At 41.2% G+C, this 27,532-nt stretch overlaps 1 protein-coding gene across 1 annotated transcript in view; it reads right to left on the bottom strand.

Moving 5' to 3' along the window:
- Window positions 1-88: 88 nt before the first annotated feature.
- C1H10orf90 (chromosome 1 C10orf90 homolog) overlaps window positions 89-27,532 on the bottom strand; it is a 68,203-nt gene continuing 40,759 nt past the window's right edge. The window contains exons 4-9 of the mRNA XM_055813312.1: window positions 17,237-17,527; window positions 14,983-15,176; window positions 13,726-13,927; window positions 2,907-2,970; window positions 1,590-1,689; window positions 89-995 (exon numbers count right to left, since the gene is read on the bottom strand). Of these exons, the coding sequence (XP_055669287.1) occupies window positions 957-995; window positions 1,590-1,689; window positions 2,907-2,970; window positions 13,726-13,927; window positions 14,983-15,176; window positions 17,237-17,527 (890 nt within the window). The 3' untranslated portion in view covers window positions 89-956. The remainder of the gene's footprint in view (window positions 996-1,589; window positions 1,690-2,906; window positions 2,971-13,725; window positions 13,928-14,982; window positions 15,177-17,236; window positions 17,528-27,532) is intronic.

Below are 27,532 nucleotides of genomic sequence, written 5' to 3'. Positions count from 1 at the left end.
CAAAGGCATGACTTCTCAAGCAGTTTCAATAATTGTGTTATATTTAACAGCACCAAATAAAAACATAGCAGTTGGATCAATATTATATTCATATTTTATTCCATAAATAAACTCCATTGGTTTGTAAGCTGGTTGTTTTTACTTCCAAAATGTACAAATAAAGATTTAAATATTTTTGGAGGAAATGTTACAGATGGTTTTAGTTCTGCAGTTTTGATGCAAACATACTTCTTGGCACCACTTCTTAATATGCCATTTCTATAAATACTTAATGCTCACAGAAGTGGAGTAAAATATATATTACAATGAAAAACACAAAAAATAGTGTTATAATCAAATTTTTAAATATTGCTTTTTAAAGGGTAAGCTTGCTATGTAGATTCACTATATAAACAGGAATAGAGCTCTTCAGAGAGCTAAAATATTGGTCCCTTTTGGTATGTTAAGTATTAATGTGAAACTGCTGCTGCTATGATTATGTGGTAATGCTATTTCAGCTAGTTTCTAAACATAACAAATAATGATATTCATTTTTCTTTACTTCAAGGATTTAACTCACAGGAAATCAATTAATAGAACACTTCAGAGAAATAAGTTTTCCAGATCTTATAAACCCAGTTCTAGTGCTACAGAGATGTATACTTTTTAAAAGATTAAGATAAGTAATACCACTGTAATTCAGTATTTGCATTAAAAATTCTTAAAATTATTTCCTCTGGGTACACTGACCAAAAGGTGATGCTCTGAAACAGCTGTGTTCCCATTTAGACTGTTTTTGATTACTTGAAAGCTGCCTTGAAATTTCAATTGAAATATAAATGATCTTTCTTTCCATAAAGAACCAAAGATAAGAAAAATTACCTCCAGGTAATTGAGATAACAGTAAATTTTATGGCTTATCTAGCAGTCAAAGGCATTCAAGATCCAATTAGGATCATGGGCAAGAGAATCCTTTGTCACTCTGTGTTTCTTTGAAGGAGCTGGTCCAGTAATTGCTGGGGAAGAAACAATACAAAACAGCCTTAAGATACCATTAAAGTACATGAGGTGGATATAACTGTAGAAATCTTCAGTAATACTGTAGGTGAGATGGTATGAGCATTCTCAGACTTCAAATCTACTGGCTACATTGCTCAAAAAAAAAAAAAACCACAACCCCCCCCAAAAAACCCCCATCAAAAAAACCCGCCAAAAGCTTTTCCATCTTGGATAGGAAGGGTGTCATTAAATGGAGGAACAGAGCACTTAAACAAAGAAAACCTGGTACTTGTAGAGCATGGTTATCTAGCAATGTCTCAGATCTCCACCTGGGTTAATTGTGCTAATGTAGCTTTCTATCACAACTAATTACTCATTTAAAAAAACAAAAAACACAACAAAAGTGCCTGTTCCAGCACAAGGTTCAGCTGTTAATTCAAGTTCAAAGTGTCTAACCCCAAGAACAAGATTTCAGAGAGCATCCTTTGCTCTCAGGGTTTGCACGTGATTAGCCCGGGCTCCCCAGGCAGATGGTCCCTCTCTACAGACCACCTTCACAGGTTGAAAAAAGGGATACAGAACTATCCTTGGCATTCACAGTAAATCCTTACCTTTTTGAAGATCTCAACACGCAGCCTGTTGCTCTGAATGATGATCCGTTTCTCTTTTTCTTCTTGTTTCTTTTTTACTTCAGGTAAATTGTTGTAAATCCTGGGATGAATTTAGAAAGTTAACTTCACATGCCATCCCTGAGACTCGTAAATAATTTGCCTTTCCTATAGGAAACGTTTGCCTTCAGTGCAATACTTGTCACTAATGGGCATCTCTAAGCACTTGAATTAGATTTATGGCACGGGAATTATATATTATGAACAATAATTTTTATATAAAATCTGACTTGCTGAAAAACACTTCTAATTTTAGACTAAAAAGTAAGGAAAGAGATGGGATCAGGTTATCTCAAGGCAGCAGTGTAATTCTGGAGTAGTTTCTAGTGAGCTCAGTGGAGTTGGTTTCAATTTATAGCAACATAATTCAGACCAGAACCTGGCCTGTACACTTTTATGTATTTATGTCACAAAATTAATACCAAGCAATTATTTTCAAGTATTTTTCTAAAATGTAAGAAAACCATCATTATAAGATTGTAGACTCTTAGCACTTTCTCACTGCCATTAGGAACTCTTTTTACCGAGGAGAAGATAATCTGTCCATTTTAAAAATAACACAAGTTGCCCTCAAAAAGGTGACTTCTGGTCTGATCTTTTTCCATTGAAATTAGTGATAAAATTCCCAGGAGTGTGAGAAGAAAGTCGGACCTTCCTTTGCAGAAGTCCTTCTCTTTGCATGCATACAAAGCCTGCTTGGTTCTGATTTTTCCTCACAATATTTTGCTATACTGAGTTCTTGAAGCAGTCTGTTTTGGCTGGGGGTTGTGTTTTGGAGAAGAGAAATGGGACACATCTTGAGGACTCTTGAAAACGGGATGAATGCTGCATGGTAGCCAGCAGCTTTCCTTGCTGTAAGTGATGGCAGGAAGTGCAGTGCAGTTAAAGATCACACCCCACGTTCCTGATAGTTTGCTGCAATTCCCATACTATGTGCCATAATCGGGGTGGAAACAAACAAACAAACAACCCAAAGTGACTGTGCTGCTTACATTTTTGAATGTCCAATATGAGGCACCTGTCGGGGACTTAGTTTTCATGCGAGGAGTACCCCACGCTGTCTGAAACGGTTAGAAAAGGAGTGTTCATAGGGCAGGGCTGCCCCAAATCCATTAGCCTGATACTGTGGATGTAAGTCATGAGCATGGCATAAAAGCGTGCAAGCAGAGTGACAGACCGGTCCCCTGGCACATGGAGATGACATGGAAATACAGTGCCTTAGACATGTGAGGTGGGACTCTAAACCGAAGCGATTTGTACCTTTTAGATCGCATATGCATCTCCTTCTCTGGAATGAATCTTTCCTTTGGTTTGAAGAGGTTATCTAGCAGGGGGAAAATAAAGTTAATACTGGAGAATCTGTGTTTACTGAAATTTTAGACGTCACGTCTCATGTAGTCATGATATGTTATTTCTGGTTAAATTTTTGATGGCTTAAGGCCAGTTCCAAACCTCTACAGGTCAATGGAAAGGCATTTAATAACATCTGGAGTTGAACTGGCTCCTGAAGCTGCCCTACAGAAAAGGAAGGATGGGTAGGACCCATAGCAACCACCTTCATTGCAGAGTTCATTTATTTAAATTGCCTATGACTTTTGTCATTGCCACGTGGAGCTGTGTGTGCCCTTTATTCAGATAAAGAGCCAGTGATGATTTCTGTGGTACACAGTGATCTATTTTCCCCGTGCTTGTGCAGGCAATCCCTCCCCCCCCCCCCCCCCCCCCCCCCCCCCCCCCCCCCCCCCGCCTGAATCCTCAGCTGACGAGTGTTGGTCTGATCATGCCTGATTCAATTTCCACCTGTTTTGCAGGGCTGTGAATAATTGTGTCAAGTGTTAGGAGGATGAAAATTATATTACTCTTTCCTGATCAAATATGAATTATCCATGATAATTCCAATCAGCATTTCCCTGGATACAGGAAAATAATTACTGATCTTAGCAGTCAGCTAAGTCTCAGGAATAAGTAGGTTTAACATGTTCCTTGCAAAAATGGTTTCTGAATGGGAAGGGGTGGTGTTTGTATGAGATGGGAAGGTGGTAGATACATAATCAGAACTGATTCTAGATGAAGGAGACTGTGTCTAACCACGTTTATCAGGGAGAAGAGGGAGGACTGCTGCCTGCACAGCTATGTTATTTAGATTTACACTAGGACAATAAAAGAAAAAGTGGGGAGACAGGGCAGGGTCCCCCCATCTGTACAGCAGGACACATCCAGAGCAGGGGAAGGAACATCCCTGCAGTGCACAACCTGCCACCCTGATGCACACAGGCGACCTAGGTAGTTGGAATTTCAGTTTCTCAGTTCACATGTACTTAAGAAATGGTTTCACGTTCTGGTGCCTGAACACAAGGGTGGCCAGAGCGTTCCCTACACCCAGCCAGCTCCAGGCAGTTTCGCTGGGGCACTGAGGACAGGGGTGTCATGACCTGTGTAGTCACAATAATCTGAATGCCAAAATATTTGCCAGTATGTTTGCAGAACATATGTATAAGATAAATATATGTGCAAACTTTTAAGCACTTCCATTTTACAAGGAAGTTTAGAAGGCATATATCACAGCAGGCGTCATGTCAGCATCCTTCTACCATCTCACTAAAGAGGCAAAATACAATAATCAAGGCAGAGAAGTAAACACAGAAAATAATTTGTTCCAGAACTGCCCAGTGCAGACACTTGCCCTGAGCAGGCTCAGCGGCCCCTACCCAAAAAAGACCCCTACCTTCCCCACCAGGTTTCCTTCCCCATTCTTTAAGACAGCACGTTTCAGGGATATTTATGGGAGATGTCTCAGCAACCACACAGCCCCAAGCAGTTTATGGGACTACACCTGAAGGCAAAGTTGTACTCAGATTACTGTGTTTCTCAGGAAAATGCTACACGTCCTTTAAGATCACTGTTGTATCTCTATGTAAAAATAAAAGGGAGTTTTGCAGCAGCTCCTATTCTGAATTATTTTCAATCGTGCAAGTGTTAGGGATTTGAGAAAGGAGGGGAGGCTGCGGAGCCTCCTCTGCCTGAGGACTAACTTTTCGCCACTCAGCGGTTGTCTACGCTTAATCATGCTTATTAAATCTTCAGTACACACACACAACATGCTCAGTTTGCTAGGAAAATATAATTTGCCTTGTATTTATTAGTGGTTTTATGTTCATTTACATGTTGATTAACATAAAAGGAATAAACACTTGGATGCTATTGCTGTCCAAATAACCCTGAAATTTCAGGGAGCAGATTACCTGTGACCCCGATGGTCCTGGTGAAGGGTTAGGGCCCGGGGTCATTGATTTTCTGGGACTGGTGTGGAGTACAGCACACTTCAGAGCAGCCTCAGTGCAGTCCCTGGCTGCTCGAGGTTGCACACCTCATTCTGACAGCTCAGGATTGCAGGATGCATCCCTGCCCGTGAGGCACGTCCTCTCACCCGGAAGGTGGCACGGGATCAAGCTGAAGTTGTACAAAGCCATCGCTATGAGTGCTCTGCAGCACTAAAACTAAAATAGGAGGTGCTTCATGCTACGCAGCAAATTTGGGCATCTTTTTCATCTGTGTGGTAATGTGGTCCTTAGTACAAGGTTCCTGCTGTTGCAGCCAGTTGCTTGCATGTTCCCCTGTCCTTGGGCACAGAAGAGCAGCTGAGAGCATTGGAAAGACCTCCCCGGCAGAAAGCCGCACTGCCTGCCCCGACCCTCGCGCAGTGAGTTGCGGTGGACTTCTCCCAAGACGCGATGCTATTGCACTGCACGGCCGACCAGCACAGAGCCTGGTGTTTGTAAGATTTCCCATGCACTGCGAGTGACATCTGCTCAAAATTATCAATTTTTATTCCAGGAATACTCAGATGGAGGATTTCTGGATCATAACTAATTGTTTTAGGGACGCACACATCCCCCCCCCCCTTTTTTTTTCTTTTTTCTTTTTTCCTTAAGAAAACCTCTTAATAACACATTAATATTTCCAGACCTTTGTGCGTAGCCACGACAACATGTGAGGGATGAAAAACCCAGGCAGGGATCTGCAGGCCTGCAACCGATCCTGTAAGCAGCATGACAAGTTAATCTGCACTTTTTCTATGAGTTGCCAAGACTCCATGCTGGCACGCTGGGAAGCGCCGCAGAGGCTGAGCTGTGCGGGTGCTGGGGCATACGGCTGCGCCTTCAGAATAACCCTCTCCTGATGGCACAGGAACAGTCTTGAAGCCATCAGACCCACCACTGCCCGTGATCCTGCCTGGAACTAAGTATGGGGTTGTGCAGTTGGTTTGAAGGGAAGGATTAAAAACAAAGGGTCTGGGGAAAATCCTCCAAGAACAAAATAAATCTTCCTTAAAATAAGGAAAAGAATATTAAAATAAGAATACCCTTTGTGAAGCAACTTGGAGTCAAATGGTAAACGCTTACAGCTAACCGTTCAGGTAGTATCTCTCAGCTCTCTCTCAGGTCGTTATGTATGAGGAAAAAAAATTCACATGCAAGCAACAAGAAGAAATAAGGCTAATCCTTGAAAGATTTTAGGATTAGAATTCAAAAAATAACAGAAAAATAAATAAAAATTGGTATAAATGAAAAATAAAAATCATACGTACTTGTAAATATTTGTTAATATTTAATACCAAAAAGAAAGCATATTTCAAAGTGGCAGAGCAGCACACATTCAGAGCTATAATAACCTGCCAAACACATTGTGAAGACCTGTATTAACATTCTCTCCTACCAAGCAAATATCAAAGTGAGGCATAAGGTGGACAATTCCCAGGCTGATAGTCTTCTAAATTGCATTTTATCAAAATTCATTATCAAATTTCATAGCCTTGTATTACTTTTGGAGAAAACTATTCTGAAGTAAAGAAAAGAAGGGATTTCAAAGCAGTCATTCAGCATTTCCAGTGATGCACCACAGTTAAAAAAAGGTCTAGACAGATAGGCATGAAACATTTCAATGGTGTGTTTTTTTTAAACCTTTTGAAACTGCTGAGCTTCTGGTATTTACACCAGCGCTGTATGCAACAATGGTCTGACATCTTCACAGTGGGAGAAAGAAGCCACTTCATCAAGTTGTAAATGAAGAAGGTAAATGGGTCATCACTGTAGTATATTTTAACTAGTGCCAAACAGCTCCACAGACAGGGTGAGTAACTTTCCTGCTTGGGAAGTTAGTAAATGTTTAGACAGAGAACAGATAAAATGATTGCGTTGGAATCATCCCCTGACTTCATGTTTACCATTAAATCACTGAAACACTTTAAAAAGAGAATGGCAAAATTTATCAAAGGCTAAACTCTGCCCATCAGAATATACATACATTTTCTCCTAACATAAATGCAAATCCTCCAAGTTTGTTAGGAGCTAAAAAGTGCCTTTGAGGATGTGCAGTCAGTCGCTGAAATGCAAAGCACTGATAGCAGTGGTTCTCTAAACTGTTTTTTTACTGATCTGAAAAAAATAATTCACCAAAAGCCCATTCACCCAGAGAAGTCCTAAAATAAATTAAAAAAATAATACTTTAAACACTGCTTTTTTAAATCAACAGTCCTTTAAAAGATAAATTAGTCCTGAATTTAAGATGAATGTCAAGGTGGCATTCAGCTTAGCATGCCTGTAGCCCTTGACTGGGAATTCATCCAGAGAATATAAACTAATGCCTACACCCAGGGGTGCTGCCCAAACTTTTACACAGCGTATGTCAATGACTTCATGCAATGAATTAATTCAGCTGTAGTCAACAGATGAGGTTTTGGTATTATTTATAAAAATGCAATAACCCATTAGTTAAAAGTTTGATGGTAAGACTGCCTGGACTTTCTGCTCATCTTAGGCAAACGCTGAAGCTGAGAAGTGCTTCTTCACCCAAGAGGACCCCCAGGAAGGTGGTTCCTGGGCTTTCTAGCTGTTCACGTCTGTCCTACACTGTGGCTATTGAGAATTCTGATTCTTCTCAATATTTCAGTCTTAACAATGGAAAACATCACAAGTATCTCTAAAAATCCTGTGAAGTTTAGAGGTTTATGAAAACATTTTTGTATTAAATTAATTTTGGGCATGATGCAGGAGATTTCAGTCCAAACGGTACTTAACACTTACAGATTTCATGTGGAAAAAACCAGCATCTCACCTGGCTTTCCTGAATCATTCTTGTTTGAATAGAGCAGGTAGTCTTGGAAAGCGTAAGGTTTCTTTCAAAAAATAGCAAATAATGAAGATGGTTTGACAGATTTTAGTGAACTCATCAAAAGATTAATTTAATCTTTGGTAAAATTTGCACCAGCTTCTTAATCCTCACAGTTTTTAGTTTCAGTTTCTAATCATGGGTGAAATCAGACCTTTTATTCCTGGATTAACAAGTCCATCGTCAGAAATTCAGTTTTCTATTTGGCTGCTTCAGGACTCCAAATGAAATTATCCCCCAGCAGATTGACTAAACTTTGTAAGTCATCCAATATAAGCCACATTGTTTCAACACTGCTGTCATCCACACAGAAAACTCTTCATATCTGAAGATCTTCCAATTTATTACCACCTTCCTTGCACAGAGGCTGTCTGTCTCCCCTCTTTGCAAGAATGAGGGCATGGAGGGGACATGCTGGTCACCCCATTCACTACATCACCTCCTCCCCTGGCGTCACAGTGAATCTGAGCATCATGCTCCTGAGAGACTGTGTCACCCACTGCCAGGGACTTGCAATGAGCTGCCATGTTTAGCTGACTCATAGCAGTGCTCAAATCAACGTGATGAATAATAATATCATAAAAATAGGTCATTTATCTTCCTAATTCAATTACCTGACTGCAGCTCAGTCTGTGTTCAGAGCTGGCAGCCTTAACCAGGAGGCCAGGTGCCGACAGGATCAGTGGCATTACTGCTAGCTATGAGTTTTGACGGGGAAAAGGAACCCCAGAAATGTCACAACTAAAGTCACACACAAACAGAGATGGACTGGTGGCTGCAAACATCTCACCAACTGCCAATGGCATCTGAAGACCACAAGGATGCACATTAGTGGCTGCAGGGGTTGCTGGCTGCAGAATTATTGCAAGTTCTCCGATTGCTATTTTTCCCCTCTCTCTACAACCCAAATTAAAACCTCCCTGGCACAGAGCTTCTCGAGAAACCACCCCCTTGAAAACAAACAAACAAACAAACAAACAAACAAACAACAGCAGTCCTTGCCCCCCAGGCTTTCGCAGTTACAATAAAGCTTTTTGGAAAGGTTTAGAAGCATGACTGAGAAGGTATAAACTTGTTTCCAAAGTATTACTAAAGATACAGGATTTGGGTATAAATCCGGAGAAACACAGCAGGCCCCGCAACAGGGGTTGAACGGTAACGTGCAACTTCTATTACCATTTCCAATGAACCACTACCCTCTCAAAATGGAAGGTATGAAAAAAACATATGGGCCTGAGAAAATTTTTTAAACCTCTGAAAGTGCTTGTGTACACTAAGATCACAAGGCTGTTCATTATGCAGATTTAAAGGCCTATAAACAGCTGGTAGTCCTGTCACTGAAGTAATTACATTACGGTTTTCGAGATTTAAATCCAGTTATTTGAACATTGTTTCTATTCAGTTCATCACAGTGGGATCTCTAATTTGTTCGACATAGTCAACAGCAGAGTAGTCTATCTTGGACTAATTAGCACTCTCAAAATTTAGCAGTACACATTACCTAGCACTAAGGCTAGCATGAGAGTTGCAGGTTCTCTGTCTTCAAAGTGCTCTTGTGTCGAGAAAATCTTCTGCAGGATAAACATTTTCTTTTTTCTAAGATTAATTTCAGCGTTTTATAAAATCCTGCTCATGAATTACAATTAAAAATGGTAAACAACTTGGGTTTTTTGAGGATCAGAAGGTAAACGGAAACTGCACAGATGTCGGTATTTATATGGAAATGATGCTCAATGCCAATTATTTCTGTCTCCTACAGGAAACTAAGTTTGTAACAACACTGCCAAAACATTGTAAACCTGTGCTAACTCATAATTTTGTATTATCAATAAAGACACTTTAGTCTGATAGAATAATCTCAGGCAGAGAAAAAACTGAAGGTCATTGCTCTCCTTTCTGGATGCACAGGGAGACACCCCAGGCTGCAAGTTAACCCCCATTTATGCCTGCATGAAAGCAGGCTGCCACTCAAGGGGACAGTCCCACCTGTCCCCCTCCTGAGCCACCTTCCCATGTGGGCATGGATGTGCACATGGGGAACTGGGCAGGGAATGGCCTCTGGCGGCAGAAAACTAGTTGGATAACTCATAGCTACAGCCAGCGCTTGCAGCGAGTATGCTGTGGCGACCTGCTCTGCGGGCACCTCGGGGCTGCACAGAGACACTCCTGCCCACCCACCCGCGAGCTCATAACCCATCCCTGGGATTGCTGTGTCGGGGTCGGTGGAAATTAAACTCATCAGCCAACCTGCTCTTACGAAAAAGGCACTGGAAAATGTATGAAGGTGTGCTGGCAACCAGCCCCGTGAACCTCAGAACCATAAAGACCTCTACTTCCACAAACCCCAAAGATGTCAGGAAAGAGAAAAAAGTGAGAAAGGAGGGAACTATCAGACTGAAGAAAGCAACCACAGGATCACACCCTGAAGCCTAGAGGTGCCACCAATACAATGCTGTACACTTAAGCAAGTTTCCAGGTTATCATTTTACCCTCCTGGGTTCCTTGTGTCAAATGTTGTGTCCCTGCGTGCTGCTGTCAGAGCAGCCTGCTTCCTCGACAAAGAAAGCTGCAGGTGACTGCATTTGGCAAAGATTTTTTTGACACTAGCAGGGAGAACAGGAGAAGCCGTAGTACAAGTACCAAATAAAATAGCTATGGGGACGTGGCAAAGCAACTGCCCCGCATGTGCAGAAGTGTTGGCTGACCAGTTCCTCTGACTTCTAATGACTTCTGAACGATGGTTGGGGTCTGATGCCTCTTTTGGCCTTTGTGAGTGACTGCGACATGCATGGACTTCCAGGTGACTATAGGAACAGCCATGGCACCATAGGGAGGACATAGGGCATTGCTGTCTGCTGCTGCCCAGCGCAGCCTGGGCAGCAGGACGGCACCCTGGAAAGCAATGGTTGTGATAACACAGCACTGAGCCTCAGCCACCAGCCCCTCTCCCAGCTCTGGTGTCACAGCAGCTGCTCCTGGACCACAACCCACGCACAACCAGGAATAGCCAGAGATGGAGGTGGCATTCAGGACTCTGTGTGTGCGGACATGCAGACATACCTTAAGATGATATTTTCCCTCTTCTGGACACTTAGTGTCCTGCATAAACCCCAGGCTCTGTACCACTTGAAAAGCTGGCTTTGAAATACGTAGTCAGTGGTGGACCCTACCATGTTTCCTTTGCTCAGCCAGCTTTGGCTGGCAGGTAGCTTTCGGAGTCATCTGTGCATGGGTGCAGTACAGGAGCAGCCTGGGAGCTCTCTTTGGGAGGGGTACAGTCCCATTACACCCGTAAAAATGGGAGGCTGGTGCCAAGGGAGGGGGTGCTGCTCTCCTCCCTCCCCATCTCCTCCTACCTTCCCTCCCACCTGCCCTGTGCCAGTTCATCTGATCACAACACTGTTTGATGAGCTGGATCAGTTGTTTGATCTGATAAAACCTCAAAATCCTAATTTTAAAGAAAATAATTAAAAAGTAGCTTCTGCTAGATCAGCTAACCAAAATACAGGAGCATGATGGGCCACGCGCAGCAACAGAGCAGGCGGTGACACTGCTGCTTGCACTCACAGTGTCCCTTGCACCAGGTTATAATGTGAAATGGCATCCTTAAATCACTGGGATTTTGATGTCCACTTCCCATCTCAGCTAAGGAAACTACTTGCATACCTACCTGGACTACAGCTGCATTTTCCTTTCATTTTACTTTTGTTTTCTAAAACATGGTACAAAGTCCTTCCTTAGTTTAAAAGCACATTTTACATGCTAAAATGGCTTTTCCAGAGAATACAGAATAACGACAACAAATGATAACTTCTCTTCCTTCCAGCCTTGGGGGCTGGCAGAAGGGGAGGAGAAGGCTGTGACCCCAGTGGGATGGGGATGTTGTCAGCAGAGACATCAGAAGGATACAGGCATCCACCCAGTGCCCTTGGTGAGCACAAGGGAGAAGCCCTTGTCTCTTCTGCAAGAGGGGTTGCAACTAGAAAAGCTTGGGAACATATGTAGGAAACAAAGATCTCCCACTCTGGGACTCCTTAATGATACTAATCCTTCTGCACAATAGCATCCACCAGGAGAAGTCCTAAAATACCAATTGTCAGGACTCAGAGCAAATTAAATATGCTCAATATGCTCCTACACAGCCCTCTGAACTGCAGCCTCAGGTTGTGCTCTGTCAAGGATCTAGGGTTTCCAGTACTAATTACAGTTACGCTTAAATAACAGACATGTGACGCTCCTGTCATTATAAAAATATTAAGATTTCATAAACAGAAAATTACACGTGGCTACATAAAGGCAGGTGACTTATGGAAACTAAAGATTTTCTTTAGACAAATGTGTCTTTAATGACCAACCACTGAAAGAGGGAAATAGTAATTTATTTGAATCATTAATGAATGTATTTCAATATTATGCTTTTATTACTCATTAAGCAAGCATCAAGATTAATATTTAATTATAATTTAAGGAGAAATAGATTTAATTTTTTTTTTTTTTTCCGTAAAGTATTTGCAGAGTGGTTTAGGGGACTTTCAAAGATGACTGACTGAAGGTGCACGTATTTGCCGCTTCTTCTAAGATATATGACAAACGCCCGTGCCCTTGCCTGCAGGGAGGGCTTGCTGGTGCTGGCACCGAGACCCCAGCACTGCAGGGCGGCGTGACCCTGAGAGATACGAAGCCAAGTAAATTAACTTGGATAACTGGTGGTGAATGAATTTTATCGACTCTTTAAAATATAATTCATGCTTTGTGCTTCGTTCACTTACGCTTGTTTAGCTCTTACTATAACAAGGCGTTACCTCTCTGGTGTAAGGTAGGCTCTGTGGTACCACAACAAACAGCACAGATGTAGCGATGGAAATCAGTTCTCTCCAGTGCAAAGCACACCAAGAGTCCTGCGATGGGGCTGCGCCCAGCCTTCCTGTGTCCAAGCCCACTCCCCAGCGAGCAAAACCCATGTTTTTTCCCAGTGTTGAAGACATCAGAGATTTTCCTTCCTGCTTCCTCCGGGTGACCCATCTATTTGTTTAATGTTTTCAATTGATTTACTTTTCAGTAGAACTATGTGGCTTCAAACGGCCACAGATTTAAAATGAAAATGTAAAGAGGAATGCCAATCAATCCAATAATCTTTTTCTTTAGTCAACTGAATTAATTAAGAGCCAGATGGCAATTAAAAAAACCAAAAACCACAAAACCAAAAGTAATTTGCTTAACATCTTGCACCTAGATAATATTTACAGGGGTGCTATTGGAGAGAGCTGTGAAGGAGCTTCTCAGGGAGAACTCTTTTTCACTGGATATTTTGTCTGTTTACCACTAGGACAATAAAACAACCTAATCAACTTGAGTTAGGAATTCACAGAGTTTAGATGCATTGATTTAGCAGCCTTGCACACAGCTGCTGGGCATAGAAGCGTTCTTTCAGAGCTAGCTCGCTGCTGAAGGCTTCATGAGTCAAGTGGCACGTCCACATGTGAAGCTGCTGAGAAGACAAGATTGGGACTCCGACTCCCAAATCCCACTGCCCCCCCTAACTGTCACTTCTCCCTCCAAACCGGTCTTTGTGATCTGCGAGAGGTATCAAATGCTTTTTATTGCTATCACCTCTAAAACTAGCAGCAACCTGCATCATGCTGAAGAACACAATGGCACATGACAACGATTCAAAGTCCCCAAGGAAGACGTCTTCTGCTGCCACAGACCACAGAAAACAACTCACCTCCACTAACCCACCTTCAGAGACTGTCTGCTCCGAGCATCAGGACAGATGCTGGAGAGCTGGTGGGGTGAAACAGGAGCTGTGGGTCTCTTGTTTTTTCACAAAGTTAAGAGGGAAATACTATACACGTGGTGGCAAGATGTCAGCATCAGCTACAGACCTGTTGCTGGTCCCAGTTCAACTTACCACTGAGAGGGTGAGGAATGGTGTATTGTTTTTTTTTGCTGGAAGTGGATGTTGAGGAAAGTTTGCGAACAAGCACTCCTTGGTTTCTCACAGGAGCATCACTCTGCTGCTGGGCTTTCCTCTGCTGGACCATATGTTCAAGTCTCTTCAGCCTTTCTCGTGAACGAGAGATGAACTCAGGCTTATGGATTTCTAGTGCTTCCTAAATGAAACAGAGAAACCCCTTGGTTTTAAAAAAGTTAAAAGGAAGAAAGAAAAAAAAAAAAATAAAGGTGATGTGCATCCAGCTGGGTTCAGTAAGAGATTATCAATGAAAATGATTGCTTGTCTGTGTGAAAGTCAGCCAGCTGCCTTCCTTTCTGTCTTTATTTCCTTTTACTCTTAGAAAGCTGTCTTGGTGTGAAATTTCCAGATCAGACAAAGGAGAATTTCTGAAAATAACCCAACTTTCAAAAAACATATTTGGATTACATATTTTTGAATTACATATTGTTATGTGTTACAAGTCATATATTTATGTGTTTATATGTTTTGAATTACATACTTTTGTAAGTTATCCACATTCAAGCTTTTGGTGTTTTGCCTATTTCCTGGTCTCACCCCATCACTGAAGCAGCTTGTCACTGGCAGTTCACAAGCTTTCCTGTTTATTTACATCGTGCTGCAGATCTGTTCGTGGAGGATCTAGAAAGAAAACGCTTTCCACTCAAAAGGCTGCCTCAGCATTTAGGAGTGTCTTAGGACAGGAGGCAGGAGCTGAAGGAGAAGGCAGGGAAGCACGGCGGCTGCTGGGGCTTGGTATCAACCTGGGGTCACCTCTGCACCTGTGGCTGCTGCCCGTGGCACTGGATGTCATGCACATTTGGGAAATTGGCAGTTTCAAGGTATAATTTCAAAATTATATCTTTGGGAAATTTCTAAATCCCCAAACTTTTAAGATGTTCCTCTGCAGATATGGCAGCTGGGGCTTAAAACAGGGAGCTTTTACAATGAGAGAACCCAGCAAGTCTTTGCAGCTGATGCAAGCTACCAAAACTTCACGGGAAAGGAGAAAAATCACGGGAATGTGAACTTCTGCCCTCAGCCACTTCCCAGGAATTGTAGACTCATGGAATAGTTTAGGTTGGAAGGGACCTTTAAAGGTCACCTTCCATGGAAGAAAAAAAAAAAAGGAAAAAGAAAAAAAATTAAAATAATAGTAAAAGAAAAAATAAATCCCCATATTAAGAGCAACAATAACAACAAATTGGTATTTACCCGCAGCGTCCGCGTGGCTGGTGGGGTTCTCTCAGGTTGGGAGCTGGTTTCTGGCTGGGTGAACCGGTTGTTTTTCTCACGAGTAACATCTGGCAAGTGAGCCGCAGATAGCGTTACCCTCCTGGCTCGCTCCCGCTCATCCTCCTCCTTGCACTCTTTTATTTTGTCACTTGAACCACAAAATTCATAATCACCTTTGAGAGATTTAAAAGTTCATTAAGGGTGCATGGTTAATTTTTTATTGGGTTCTCCACCTCATTAGACATAGAGGGCAATTTCTAAAATAAGAATGCCAAGGTATTATTAATAGGCCTCATTAAGCGGAATAGATCAAATCTAATCATAGGTGCTACTCACTGCCCTGTGACACCCAGAGTATCTTTCACATTAAGCCAGACATCACATCGAAGTGCAATTAAACTGCTCGGACGCTTAGCGCCGTTTGCTGATATTTGCTTCCCAAAAGGCAAGACACTTCTGTAACTCAGTCGCATCATGGAAAGCGAAGAATATAACCCTGTGACCTGCAGTTTGAGTTCATTTCCATTCATTGCACATATTGTAGGAAATAACATATTGTTATGGACCTTAATTACATATCCTTTCTCTTTGACCATACTGAGACTTTCATAAACACTGTTCCGTTTTTTTTCCTGGCTGATAATACGAGTTTGCTTTCTATCACTTCTATACATTCATTAGCCAGTGGAAAGACTCCATGAAAAAAAAAAAAAAAACAAAAAACAAACCCCAAAAGTTTAACATGCATTATAGTGTATTATTATGAAATCTGTCAATTAATATTGAGAAAAATATATTATTTTCTACACTTAAAATTATGCTTTAATGCTCTATGATTGACAGTCTCTGCGCAAATTAGGACCAAAAGAGGCTATGTGCTCAAAAATCAGAGTTGACAAGATTCTTGTTTAGAGGACAGAATTAATCCAAAACAACAAGGAAACTTCAGAAGAGCTCCATATGAACCATTGTGAAAAGTCACACTGGACTACTTCTTCCTTGCCAAATAATTTGATTTCTAGAACTAAATATCTGGGAATAAAGCCCATTACTGTTTTATTTCAATTTTTGGTTACAATAAACTTAAGTATTTTCCTCTTTATGACATATTGTACATATTATATTGTACTTAAATATTAAAATTATCTGTGTTGGGTACATATGCCTTATAAAAGCCTGAACAGTATTTCCTCCCTAATACTGTTCTGGTTAACATTTTGGAAAAACAACTTGAAATCTGTGAACATGAAATTAAACTCTTCGATAAGCCAGGTTTACAGAGTGTCAATTAACTTCATCTTTGATAGATCTCAGTGGATGCTTCGCTTTTCTAAACCTAAGTCATTTCCAGTTAGTGAAATGGCACGATTTCACTTCAGGCACTGGAAGCAGCATGTAGGCTTCTCTCCTCTAAATCAGTGTTACGTTCAGTAGCTTTACAGTCAATAATGAAAAAATTTTGCTTGGCTGGCTACAAAAAAAATCTGTAAAAAAAATAATAATGCTGTAAGAAGAAAGGCTACATGACCATTATAGCATTTTTAAGGTATCCTTGGAGTAAATTTCAAATAAACCTATTGATACTAAAGCCAGACTAATCTATATTATATTTCAACTGCCTTCTGCAAAACTACCTTATGCATAAATACAGCTGCTCATGTCATCTCCATTTAGCTATGTGAATCAGTGTTGGAAGTAAGACATACCAACCAGTGCTGAACTAGAAGAAATCACATTTTACACGCTGAAACCTTGTTGATAATAAATTTTTGAACAATCTTTTTTTTTCCTTCATGATTATCTCTCCAAACGAGTTATTTCATGCTATGTCTGTGTACCATGTAGTTCAGGCTGTTGTGTCAAAAAATAACCTTGCAAAAATGAAAGAAACGTTGCAAACAAGAACAAGGTTATAAAAATAACCTCACTTCTGGTCATTCTTGGTTGGACTGGGACTGCTTGACTCTGCAATTTTAATGTTTTTTCAAGATTTTGTTGAATCTGCTTATAAAGTAAACCTATCTTTCTCATTTTAATCTTGTGTTCTATTAACCATAGCAATGTATGCAGTCAGATTATTTGATTGATCTCTCACCAGATGACTCATACTCAGCACTTAAAGCTGGACAAAAAATGGACTGACTTTCCATTATTTCACTTTTTTCTTTGAGACTGATCTCATCTTGTTATTGAAACCATATTCCTAACAACCACAGTAAGATTTGTACCTTACTTTTTAGGAGCTGGTTTTGCCTGTGAACATTTTCTTCCAAGAGGATTCTTGATGAAGCTTTTATATTGCACATACTATTGGAGACAGACACTTTTGGTTTCAGGATGCTCTGTGCTTGGATCTCTTTGGATTTGGAGGTGACTTTGGAGTGATCTCCCTTTTTCGATGAGCCACCAGTAGCAGCAGCAATTGCCTTTCGGGATGCTGTATCTGGAAGAGAGCCAGAGGCTGTTGTGATGATCCTGCCCGTGGTGCATTGCTGCTTCTTGCTTCCCAACAGCATTTCTGTTCCTGTAAAAAAAAGGAAAATAAAAACAACCACCAAACCAACCAAATTCTACATCATGGGAACATTTTTCTTCTCACGCCTCTAGTCCTCACAATTCTTATTTCCTGGAAAATTGCTTTCAATCGTGTATTTTAAAAGTTGTAACTGATACAAATTTTATCACAACTACCACGCAGATGCACTGCAACAAAATGTTACCCATAAAAATAATCACTGAGGATACTCTTCATAAAAATACACTGCCATTCTAACTGACAGGCAGCGTGGAAGGAGTCAAGATGCCTCTGATGAAAAGGTACGCTATGTGTCTTTGTCTTGTCTCTTATTCACTTGAGTGGAACATTTTAGATTGGTTAAACCTGGTCAAGATTACAGTTACGAGTTCAGTGGTGGCTATGGTGAAAACTGAGGTCCAAGAGGTTTTGGCACCAGAGTTTTAACCTCTTTGTAGTGGAGTGGCTGCCTCAGAAGCATCTCCTGCCTCCAACATTTGTTGTGCCCTGTTCTACCTCTGTGCAAAGCCACAGCAGGAACAGCTGTGTTCAGCAAAAAGTCTTGATTTGCAAAAAAAGACACTTTCCCCTGGAATTGTTTGGATGAGAAGGATGTTTCACAGCACCTACAACTGCAGGACCCTGCCATGTCAAAAGCAACAGAGCTGGCTGGGTAAGCCTTGTGCTGTACAGATCTTGAAAGGTGATTCAAGCTGACCACCGCTACTGTCAGCAAAACCCTAGAACACTGAAAGTGTGGGCAAATAAGCCCACAGAAGCGTCCGTTTTCCAAGGGACATTGTAGGCAGAGTTTTGAAGGGAGAAGAGGTACAATAATAATAATAAAAAATAATCAAGAAACGAAATCCAAAGAATTAGGGACAGCATGGAAAGGGCATCAGGATCAGCAAGTGGGGGAGAAAGAAGGGAGAGGTACGAACTATGTTATATCCTTATGAACCACTCGGCGATGACCCTGGTAGGCAGGCACCCACATCGCTACATGCACAGCATGACTCTGCTCTTCCTTTTTAATCGCATGCATAAACTGCCTATGGTCACAAGCTGACCTGAGACCTCAAGTTTTATGTAGATGGAAATGACCAATAGCCATTAAAACAATCTGAAAGGTGGCAGCTGAGAGATCTGGGAGGTACAAGGGAAAAAACCCAACTGGTTTCAGCCCTAACCATGAACCCAAACAAACCAGGTGGGGCTTGTCCTGTTCTACATTGCAGATGCAAGACATTTAATAGATGACTGCTGTTTCCTGACAAACGCTTTTTTGAAAGTGGCCACATCACTCTTTTCTCTGCTGACTCATTCTCAGCCACTGCCCCTCTCTAAACACTTCTTTCTAATGTCTTTGTTGAGGACAGAGGGAAGGTTAGAAGTGTTTTCCGCCTTTGATCCAGTCCATGAGAAATGGTGAGATGGCACATCATGTAAGACACTTCCTTGTCCAAGAGTCATTAGGTAAAATCAGATCCTGCAGTGAGGTGCGGGAAGCTTTCAGTTCATTTTCCCAATCCTTAATGCACTCACAATTGATGAGAAATATTTTTACTGGCAAAATTATGGTCTCCTGCACATTTTAGTGATCTGGATGGTTCATGTTTCTTTTTCATCATCCTGTATTTCTGAGGAAATCAAGGGCATTAAGGTACATCACCTAGTGTCTTTTCCCTTACCATACGGATCAGAAAGCTTGTAACATTAAAAGTTCTTTCCTGTAACTGTCCATATAGGGAGAAGAAGTCAACTTCTCAGGGATTCTCTATTGAAGGCTCCCCGAATATCAGCATAGACAGGAAAAAAAAAACCTCCACCCCTTTTTTCCTGATTAAAATCATTGAGACGAACCCCATCCCAAGCAATTTCACAGCTATACGGAAAATCTGGTCAAAGTAAGGAAGCGAACACAAAGCTCCCAAATTCTAGGCTGGCATCCAAGCTCTCCCTCTTCTCTCTGGTATAACTTATTTTTCTCCTTGCTTTTCACACGTTGCAAATATTTGCCTTATCTTTTGTCAAAACTTAGCTCTTTTCTCAGATGAAAATAGTTTTGATGTGAATATGCTCAGGAAACTGGATAGACTGAATTCTGTACACACACTCAGTTGGAGCTCGTGCGTATGCAGTGATCTGTTCCTTCAGTCCCTGACTGATCCCAGACCTGCAGTTACACTCCGTGTTTCTACAAATGTTTTATGACATATAGAGGAAAGAAACTTTGGGACAGATTAATGGGGTCCTGGGCATCAAAGTCTGTTTGTGGGAGGAGGTAGGAACAAGCAGCGCAGTAGGAGAAGATGAAAAAAGCAGCAGGTAGCATTAAGTAACTGCAAAGCAACAGAGAAGGAAGTCTTTTCACAAAGACAGCCAGGATACTAGGATAGAGGGGGAAAAGAGAACTAAGCTGCAGAAAGGACTTGAATGGAAAACAAATTATCTCTAAATCATCTTTTAAATTCAAATAGTTGACTGGCCAGCAGAAAGCAGAGAGAAGAACAGAAAGTGGAAAGGAGAAAAGCGTTTCTGCTCATCCAAGGCAGCATCACAGTAGGAGGTAATTTGCCTTCATATCATGAAACAGTCTGTGCAACTAATGCGTGTGTCGGGAAGCCAAACAGCTTCTTTGCTGAGATTGTCAGACTGCTCAAGCCACTGTTGTGTCCCCAGGAGAGGCCATTTGCTGCTGCCAGGCATTGGTATCCAAAACTACAGAATGAATCGTCAGGGTGGTGAAAAGGGGCTGCAATGTAGCAGAATAAAACAGTGCAAAAGAGTTGTCTGCAAGTCACATCTCTCCTCTCTAACATCTTAAAATATGGATCTGAACAAAAGAAAGAAGAGTTGCCTGGAGTATTCACACTCCATTTACTCCTAACTACCAAACTAGCTATTTGTGGATACTGGCTTCCAAGTGTAAGTACAGTAACCTGCAAGAACTGAGAGTTAAGCTCCAGGAATTTTCTCTACATACAGTGCAAACGGCGGCAGCCTTCTCTTACGCGCTGCGCCCCTTCCCTGCTAAAAGAAATGCCACAGTGGCATTCCACCCATCAGGTCTGGGGAATCCCTACAAAGTCATGGAGCAGGAGAGAAAGGAAAGAAAGTCATGGACAAAATTAGGAATGGGGTCTAAAATTAGAAAAAGGTGATGGCTGCTTCTTAGCATTTTATGACAACAAAAGGATGCCTAAAAAAGAATTTTAAGAAGCAGGATTCCTGATGAAATTCAGGTATAAAACCACTGCATCCTTTCTGCATGAAAAGTGTCTTCCTTAGATCTTGTACTAATATTATAACTAAATCTTAATCCTTTATTATATTCACAGTATGATAGGGAATTTTTTTTGTAGTTAATTAAGGCAATAAGGAAAGGTGCGCCTTGTTCTTGTCTAACATCGACAGTAGTCAGAATAATAAGAGAGCCAATTTGCTAAATTCTTTCCTCTAACTCCCTCTTGAATTAACCTTTCAATTCAAAAGGTACACCCAGGTGCAGCCAATCCCCAGGAAAACACAGCGAAACAAACCAGACAGGCTCCAAAGATCAGCTCCCTCATCCTCAAAGCAGCTGTCAATTACCTTAACTAAGGAATGCAGATGCAAATGAAATTTAGAAAAAAAAAAAAAAAAAGAAAAAGGCAAAGGTACTTAAAGGTAAGATCACAGAGTTTCACTCTATACATTCTGGATCCGTTTTTAATATACTATGTGGGGAATTAGGACTGCTACTCTCATTAAGACTATCTGGAATTGTATATCTAAATCCCCATGCACCAAACGAAATATATATGCCCCTCTGAGAATATCTAGAATTGCAACTGGATGACTAGCAATATATGTTTTTTCTATTATCCCAGCTGAAGAAAGGCTTTAAAACTAATGAACAAAGACATGCAAGTGTAATGCTTTGGGAGATACGAGAGAACAAAACTCAAAGAAACAGAAAGCAGAATGACTCTGTTAATAAAATTCAGCAAATATAGATCCTAGTTGTAAAAGTTCAGCTGCTTATAGGAGAAAAAGTCAAGGAACAAAAATCACAAAAAAAAGTCATTTTTGCCCCGTGCAAGAAAAAAAGAAGACAATAGTTGAATTTTTAAATAATTGCTTAGTGAAAACCACATGATATTGGAGGAGTTAAAAATGTTCTGTAAAACCCAGGGTGGGTTTTCAAAAGCTTTTTTTTTTTTTTTTTTTTTTAAGGAATCCTTGATCTCTGAGTAAAATAAGTATATTGTTTTACTGTAAAGTATCTTTTTACATTTTCCTCCCTCTCCCTTCAGGGGGTTTTGCTAACAGGAAGTGACCCTGCATTACAGCAGGTTAAACTTGCCTTTCCTTCAAACATGGACAATTCAGGCAAACATACCCTTTTCCATTGTTACTACTTTTTTTTTTTTTTTCTTTTTCTTTCCACTTTACAACAGGATAATGCAGCTTTTCATACTTTCCTAGAACACTCTTCCTAGTGTTTCAATGTGGATTTTTGACCATTCATGACAAAGTGCTTCTTTGAAATTGGCCAAAGCTCATTTTAACAGATGCAGCACTACAAATCCTCTGTGACCACCAAGCAAGCCTGACAAGAGGCAGCCAGGGAAGGAGACACACAGTGCTGATTCACTGTGTGTCATTAACGAGATCAGACATCACCACTGTAGGTAGGTTTTACATTATAGACCACCTGGTGGTTTTTGTTGTTTGTTTGTTGTTTGGTTTTTTTTTTTAATTTAATAGAGGCCCCATGCCCTGGGCTGCTGAGCTCTCCCAGACCTCCGTGATGGAAGCTGACGCTACCAAGACCCCAAGCAGAGAGGAGTGGCAATTAATGTTCCTTAAATCTAAGAAAGATCTACCTTCTTTGAGATTTAGACCCAGGCATATGTGGGCATAGGCTGTACAGAGCCCACACGTGCCTCAAGCAGGCAAGCAGCGATCTGTAATCCAAACCAAGCCTCCAGCCTCCTGATGACAAAGACTGATGACTCAATTCCTATCGTGAAACAAGTATTACCCTGGCTAAGCCATATGGTCTTAGATAGAAGCAAACAGACCACATCATCTCAACAGCCTGGTAACACAGAAGAATGGAAATATTGAGAGCAATGACAATATTATTAGTTATTTCAGTGTTTGTCAAAGGATGGAAGATAGGATGGATAATTTATTATTCGGATCACTGCCGAGGAAAAGACATCACTTTTAATCAGTCAACAAGCTGCAGTCGGCAAGGAGTGCTACAAAATTCAGATGTTTTTACTAAAATTTCTGCTGACCAGCAATGAGACCTACATCGCTAACTGCCTTCTGATGTTTGTCAAATGACTCATTTGTAAGAGACAGTGTCAGCCACTGCTCAACATTAGCATCCACGGAAACTATCCGAATTGCAAAAGGTCCTGACAGTACTGTAGCTCTGCCCGTGCTCCCTATCCAAACTGGCACACTTAACAAGGTCTGGGACTTACCTTTCAGTAAGAACCTGAGGCTGGATCCTGGGAAACAGGGCTGGGCCATGTCCTCAGCTCCCTTCCCAGAATTTTCAAGACCCCAAGTTGAGGCAACATTGCAAGCTTGAGCTGAGAGGACCAGCCAGACTGTTACTCCTGATGAACATGTCATCGTACCTCTACTAATGCTTCTTCAAACAGCCCTGCCTGGTGAGGATAAAGCTTAATTAACTGTTATATCAATAACACCTCAAGCTAAGAGTCTAGATTAATAAATCATCTCTAAAAAAGGTTGGGGTTTTTTTTGTTTTATTTTTAAAATAACATTGACAGCTGTGGGCACATTTCTCAGAAGGAAGATGCTTTCTTTTTACAAAAGCTGGTATTTGACTGTAGAAAGTTGTAATCATTTAAAAGAAAAAGCTTATCAAGTGTACCTAAGATCTACTAGTCTTCAAATTTACAATCAGTCCAAAGTAGGAAGAACCTCTTAATGTCAAGGAATAGCTTGTTTACAAAAGGCATTTGACAAAATTAGTGTAGTCCAACACTTGCTTTCAGAGCAAACAATCCCATAATGCAGCTAATCAACAGCACCTACCAATAAGTCTCTCCCTGGTGACTGCCAATTTATTTTCTCCAAACACTTTGCAAATAATTAATCAGTCCTCTCTCTTGGTGTTAAATAAAGGAACACCACCTATTTCAGGGAGTTCATGGGCAGACACATGCTGCTCAGGACAGGGTGTGAGGGACTGACGCCGACCGTGCACGGAGAGGTTTGGTGGACCAAGGGTGTCATTTGCAATGACTGCACCAGCAAAAAGGAAATGTTCCTGCCTGGCACCCACAGGAGATCATCCTACACTCTGAATCACAAGAGCATATTATTGCTGCAGAATATTTTAGTGGTCAGGAAATAATCCACCCATATGATTTGATTTGACTGCTTGCACCAGTGAGTTCCCAATACCCAGCTGCTTGACATCAGTGTTTATACATTTTGCTAACGTTTTTCCCTCTTTTGCTTCCTATGTGCTAGGACAGGATAAAAGGAAAAATATCCTCTTTTCATTAAACTTTTCATAATTGGGAGATTGGTCAAGCACCTGGTAATTATTTTCTGGTTGAAGATAATCAGCCTTAGAGTGATGCCTTGGATCATCATTGTTTTTCTTGTCATGCATTTTTGGCCGTGCTATACCAAAGCTATGTCTTTAACAAGCCCAACGCTCCCAGGAAACTGGTCTTTAGGCTGAGAGAATCTCTGTTCATATTGTTAAGAACCATGGAAATGGTTATTGAAAATACTTTGAAATTTGCTGCTGTACTTTTGAGACGTTCTCTGTAACATCCACGTAACAAAAATCCTAGAGTTAGACATCCCCATTTGAATTTTAAGGATGTCATGCCAGAAGCTATCAGACACTATTGTAGTGACTCAAGGAGTAATCTGATGCAGTGTGACTTTAAAAATAACGTTCACAACGATTCAGAACATTTAAATGATGATTTGCAGGGGAAGAAGTGTATCGACCACTTGGTATTCTCATCGTGTCAAAAACACCTAGTTGTTCAGCTCTTTCTGATAATTTTCCGCAGCCAGACTGAGGCAAGTACTCATTTCACAGACTGCAGAAGAGTTGCTCCCAGTTTAAACCAAGTGTGAATAAGGGGAAAATGAGGCCCTTTAATCCAGTGACATAATGCAGTCACCGAATCCACGTAGCCTCTCTTTCTCTTCATCATTTTAATGATTCTAGTATTCAGTCCTCCACTGCTTGCCCTGAGTGCTAGCGAGTGACTTTCCCCCTCCAGAGTCTTTCACTTCAGATTCTCTCACATTTTTACCAACTCTGACAGCTCAAGGCAGAAATGCTCACCCTGCCTAAGATGGAAAACAGTGGAAAAAATCAAACCATTAACTTTCACATGACAAAACAAGGAGAGCTGAACTTTAGCTTGGATCTTCAGCAGACAATATAATCATCTTTAGGAAATGAATTCTAATTTATGAATTTCACTCATATAAATGTTGTCCATAACATCATTAACAGGGCAGATATCCTTCTGTCTTCTAGGGAAACAACGGCTTTTCTATCCAACAAGTTTGTTGCTGTGCCCCATAGCATAAAACCAAGCCTTTAATCTGCAAAAGGCATGTTTCCTGAAGGTGAAGAGCTCCTTCAACTCCAGTCAAACTATTTTATGGTCATGCCCTTAAACAAGTGAAAACAAACAAGTAAACAAAAACATCCACAAAAAAAACCCCCAAACAAATACAAAACCCCAATCATTCACCCAACCACCCGTGGCTGCTTGGTGCCTAACACCACAGAAAAACTGTCAAAGAACAAGAAAGCTCCACAGGAAAAGATGAGCTCTTTAATCAGGGCCAGGGTCGCTGTGACATAACAGTGCCACTGCATCACCAGTGTTGCCGTTGAAAACCAGCCTAGGAGAAGCTTTGGCTTACACAACCTTGAGTATCATCTCTCCCTCTTGCTCACATCTGTCGCCTATGACCTCCGATGGTAGCTACTCCTCCATATGACAGGGCAGAACCTCTGATGGTAGCTACGCAACCATATGACAGGGCAGAACCTCTGATGGTAGCTACGCGTCCGTATGATGGGGCAGTACCTCTGATGGTAGCTACACATCCATAAGACAGGGCAGAAGGCCACATCACTCTCCTGAGTCCTGTAGTTTATCTAAGTAAGTGGAGTAAGGAAGAGTACCGCTCCATGCCAATCCCTTGCTTCTTCTCTTACACCCAGTGAGCGTCATTAACCCTTCCTTCACCACACCACATGGTGGAGAAACTGGCAGTGGGCATTTGAAACTAAAAGCAAAGCTCAAGAGCTTGGTACTTTATAAATGCAAAAGGGCCCTTCAGAGTAGAGGAGGCATCCTCTTCCTTCTAAAAAGGAATAAAAAGTCTCCAGGATAAGGATAGGAAAATCCTATTGCCCACCACACGGGTTGGGGTCTGTCTCGACCCCACCCTTCCACCTTCCAGAGTCACTAATAACTGAGGACTTCCAGTTCCTCACGGAGTTTTCAACATCTGTAAGGACCAAGTTCTCAGTTTCTCAGCATCTGATACAGTACATGAAGGTCACATTGCAGTGTGACACAGACCCAATGACACAAAATGTCTAGACTAAGGAAAATTGACAGCCTCCTCCATTTTAAATTTATACCAGATGAAGTGAAACATCAAAGGAGCTCCTTTTAATGGGCTTTTTGGCATATGGTCCTTTGTTCTTAACAAGTCAGCACCAGCTGCTATGTCCATAATGCCAAGTCAGTAACATCCCCCGGCCAGATTCTCAGCTGATGTAAATCAGTGTCACTCCTCTGAAGGCAGATCTTTCTATTGGTTGACATCAGCTGAAGATTTGGCTCCTCATGCCTAGCAGGTGCAAGCTAAAGAAAAAATCTTCTGTGCCATATTTCACATTTCTCCTGTCTTCACCATCACTACCACTGTACACATTCTCAGGCTGGAGAGTTAATTAGCATCAGCTGTAGCTACTCAAGTTTCTATACAATAAATTCCATATTGTAAGGAACAGCTTTCATCTAATTATATCTTGTTCATATGTGTGTGTGTGTATATATATGTATCTCCCTACACACACACTTGTACTCTGGATTATTGCATAGTGGCTTCCCCATAAACAGAAGATGAGGTGAGACCGCCAGATAGGTCACATTCATTCATTACAACATTTCAAATACTATTTAATAATTGAAAGTAAATGCTATGCATAGTCTTCAGTCTTAAGATTGCTTACATTAACCCATCCTGATTACCATGAGTATATATTAGTTTAAAGGTGACCTACAAATATTTTCTTGATATATAAATGTCTCTAATACCAAGGGCTTTTCAATGTGTATTTAATTTTTTTTTTTTTTTGCTTTTTTGCTTTGCAGGTAGCAACCTATCGAAATCCCACAGCACAATCTGTTCTGATTCGACTCCAGTACAAGTATATATACACATACATATAGACACGCACACTACATAAAAAAAATAAAATAGCTCTTGAAACAAATTAAAGTCCAGTTATTCACTCCTTGGAAAAAATGCTGCTGACTTCAGCACTTGTTAATAAAACTGTTGTTTAAGAAGGAATCAGAAGCCAATAGTCATCTGGGGCTGTTCAACACCCCAAAAGCCCAGATCCCATCTCCGTTTTCCCCATTCATTGCCTTGGGTTGTTTTAATTAAGTAAATTATACTTTCAAGTCACCTGCCATTCTCTTTGGGAAAATGAGCAACTGCAATACCAGCTCTCTGATCTGTCTTGTTCACTGATTTAAGTGTGTTCTTCCTCTTCTTGAGAGCTTTGTTCCTGAATTGTGTCATTCGCTGGCAGTTCACAGTGCATGCCCCCAGCCCCCCGCCATGCCAGGGCTGGCTCCCCGTGCCTGCACTTACTGCCGCCCACAGTCACCGCCACCACCATTGTGTCATGTTCACCTTCTGTTGATTACTCACGCATACCTCATAATCCTGATTTCCCTACATTTGGGT

Source organism: Falco peregrinus, chromosome 1, assembly GCF_023634155.1.
Source record: "Falco peregrinus isolate bFalPer1 chromosome 1, bFalPer1.pri, whole genome shotgun sequence".
NCBI classification, from domain to species: Eukaryota; Metazoa; Chordata; class Aves; order Falconiformes; family Falconidae; genus Falco; species Falco peregrinus.
The sequence above is the reverse complement of the archived record's forward strand: the minus strand, read 5'-3'. Positions and strand labels throughout refer to the sequence as shown.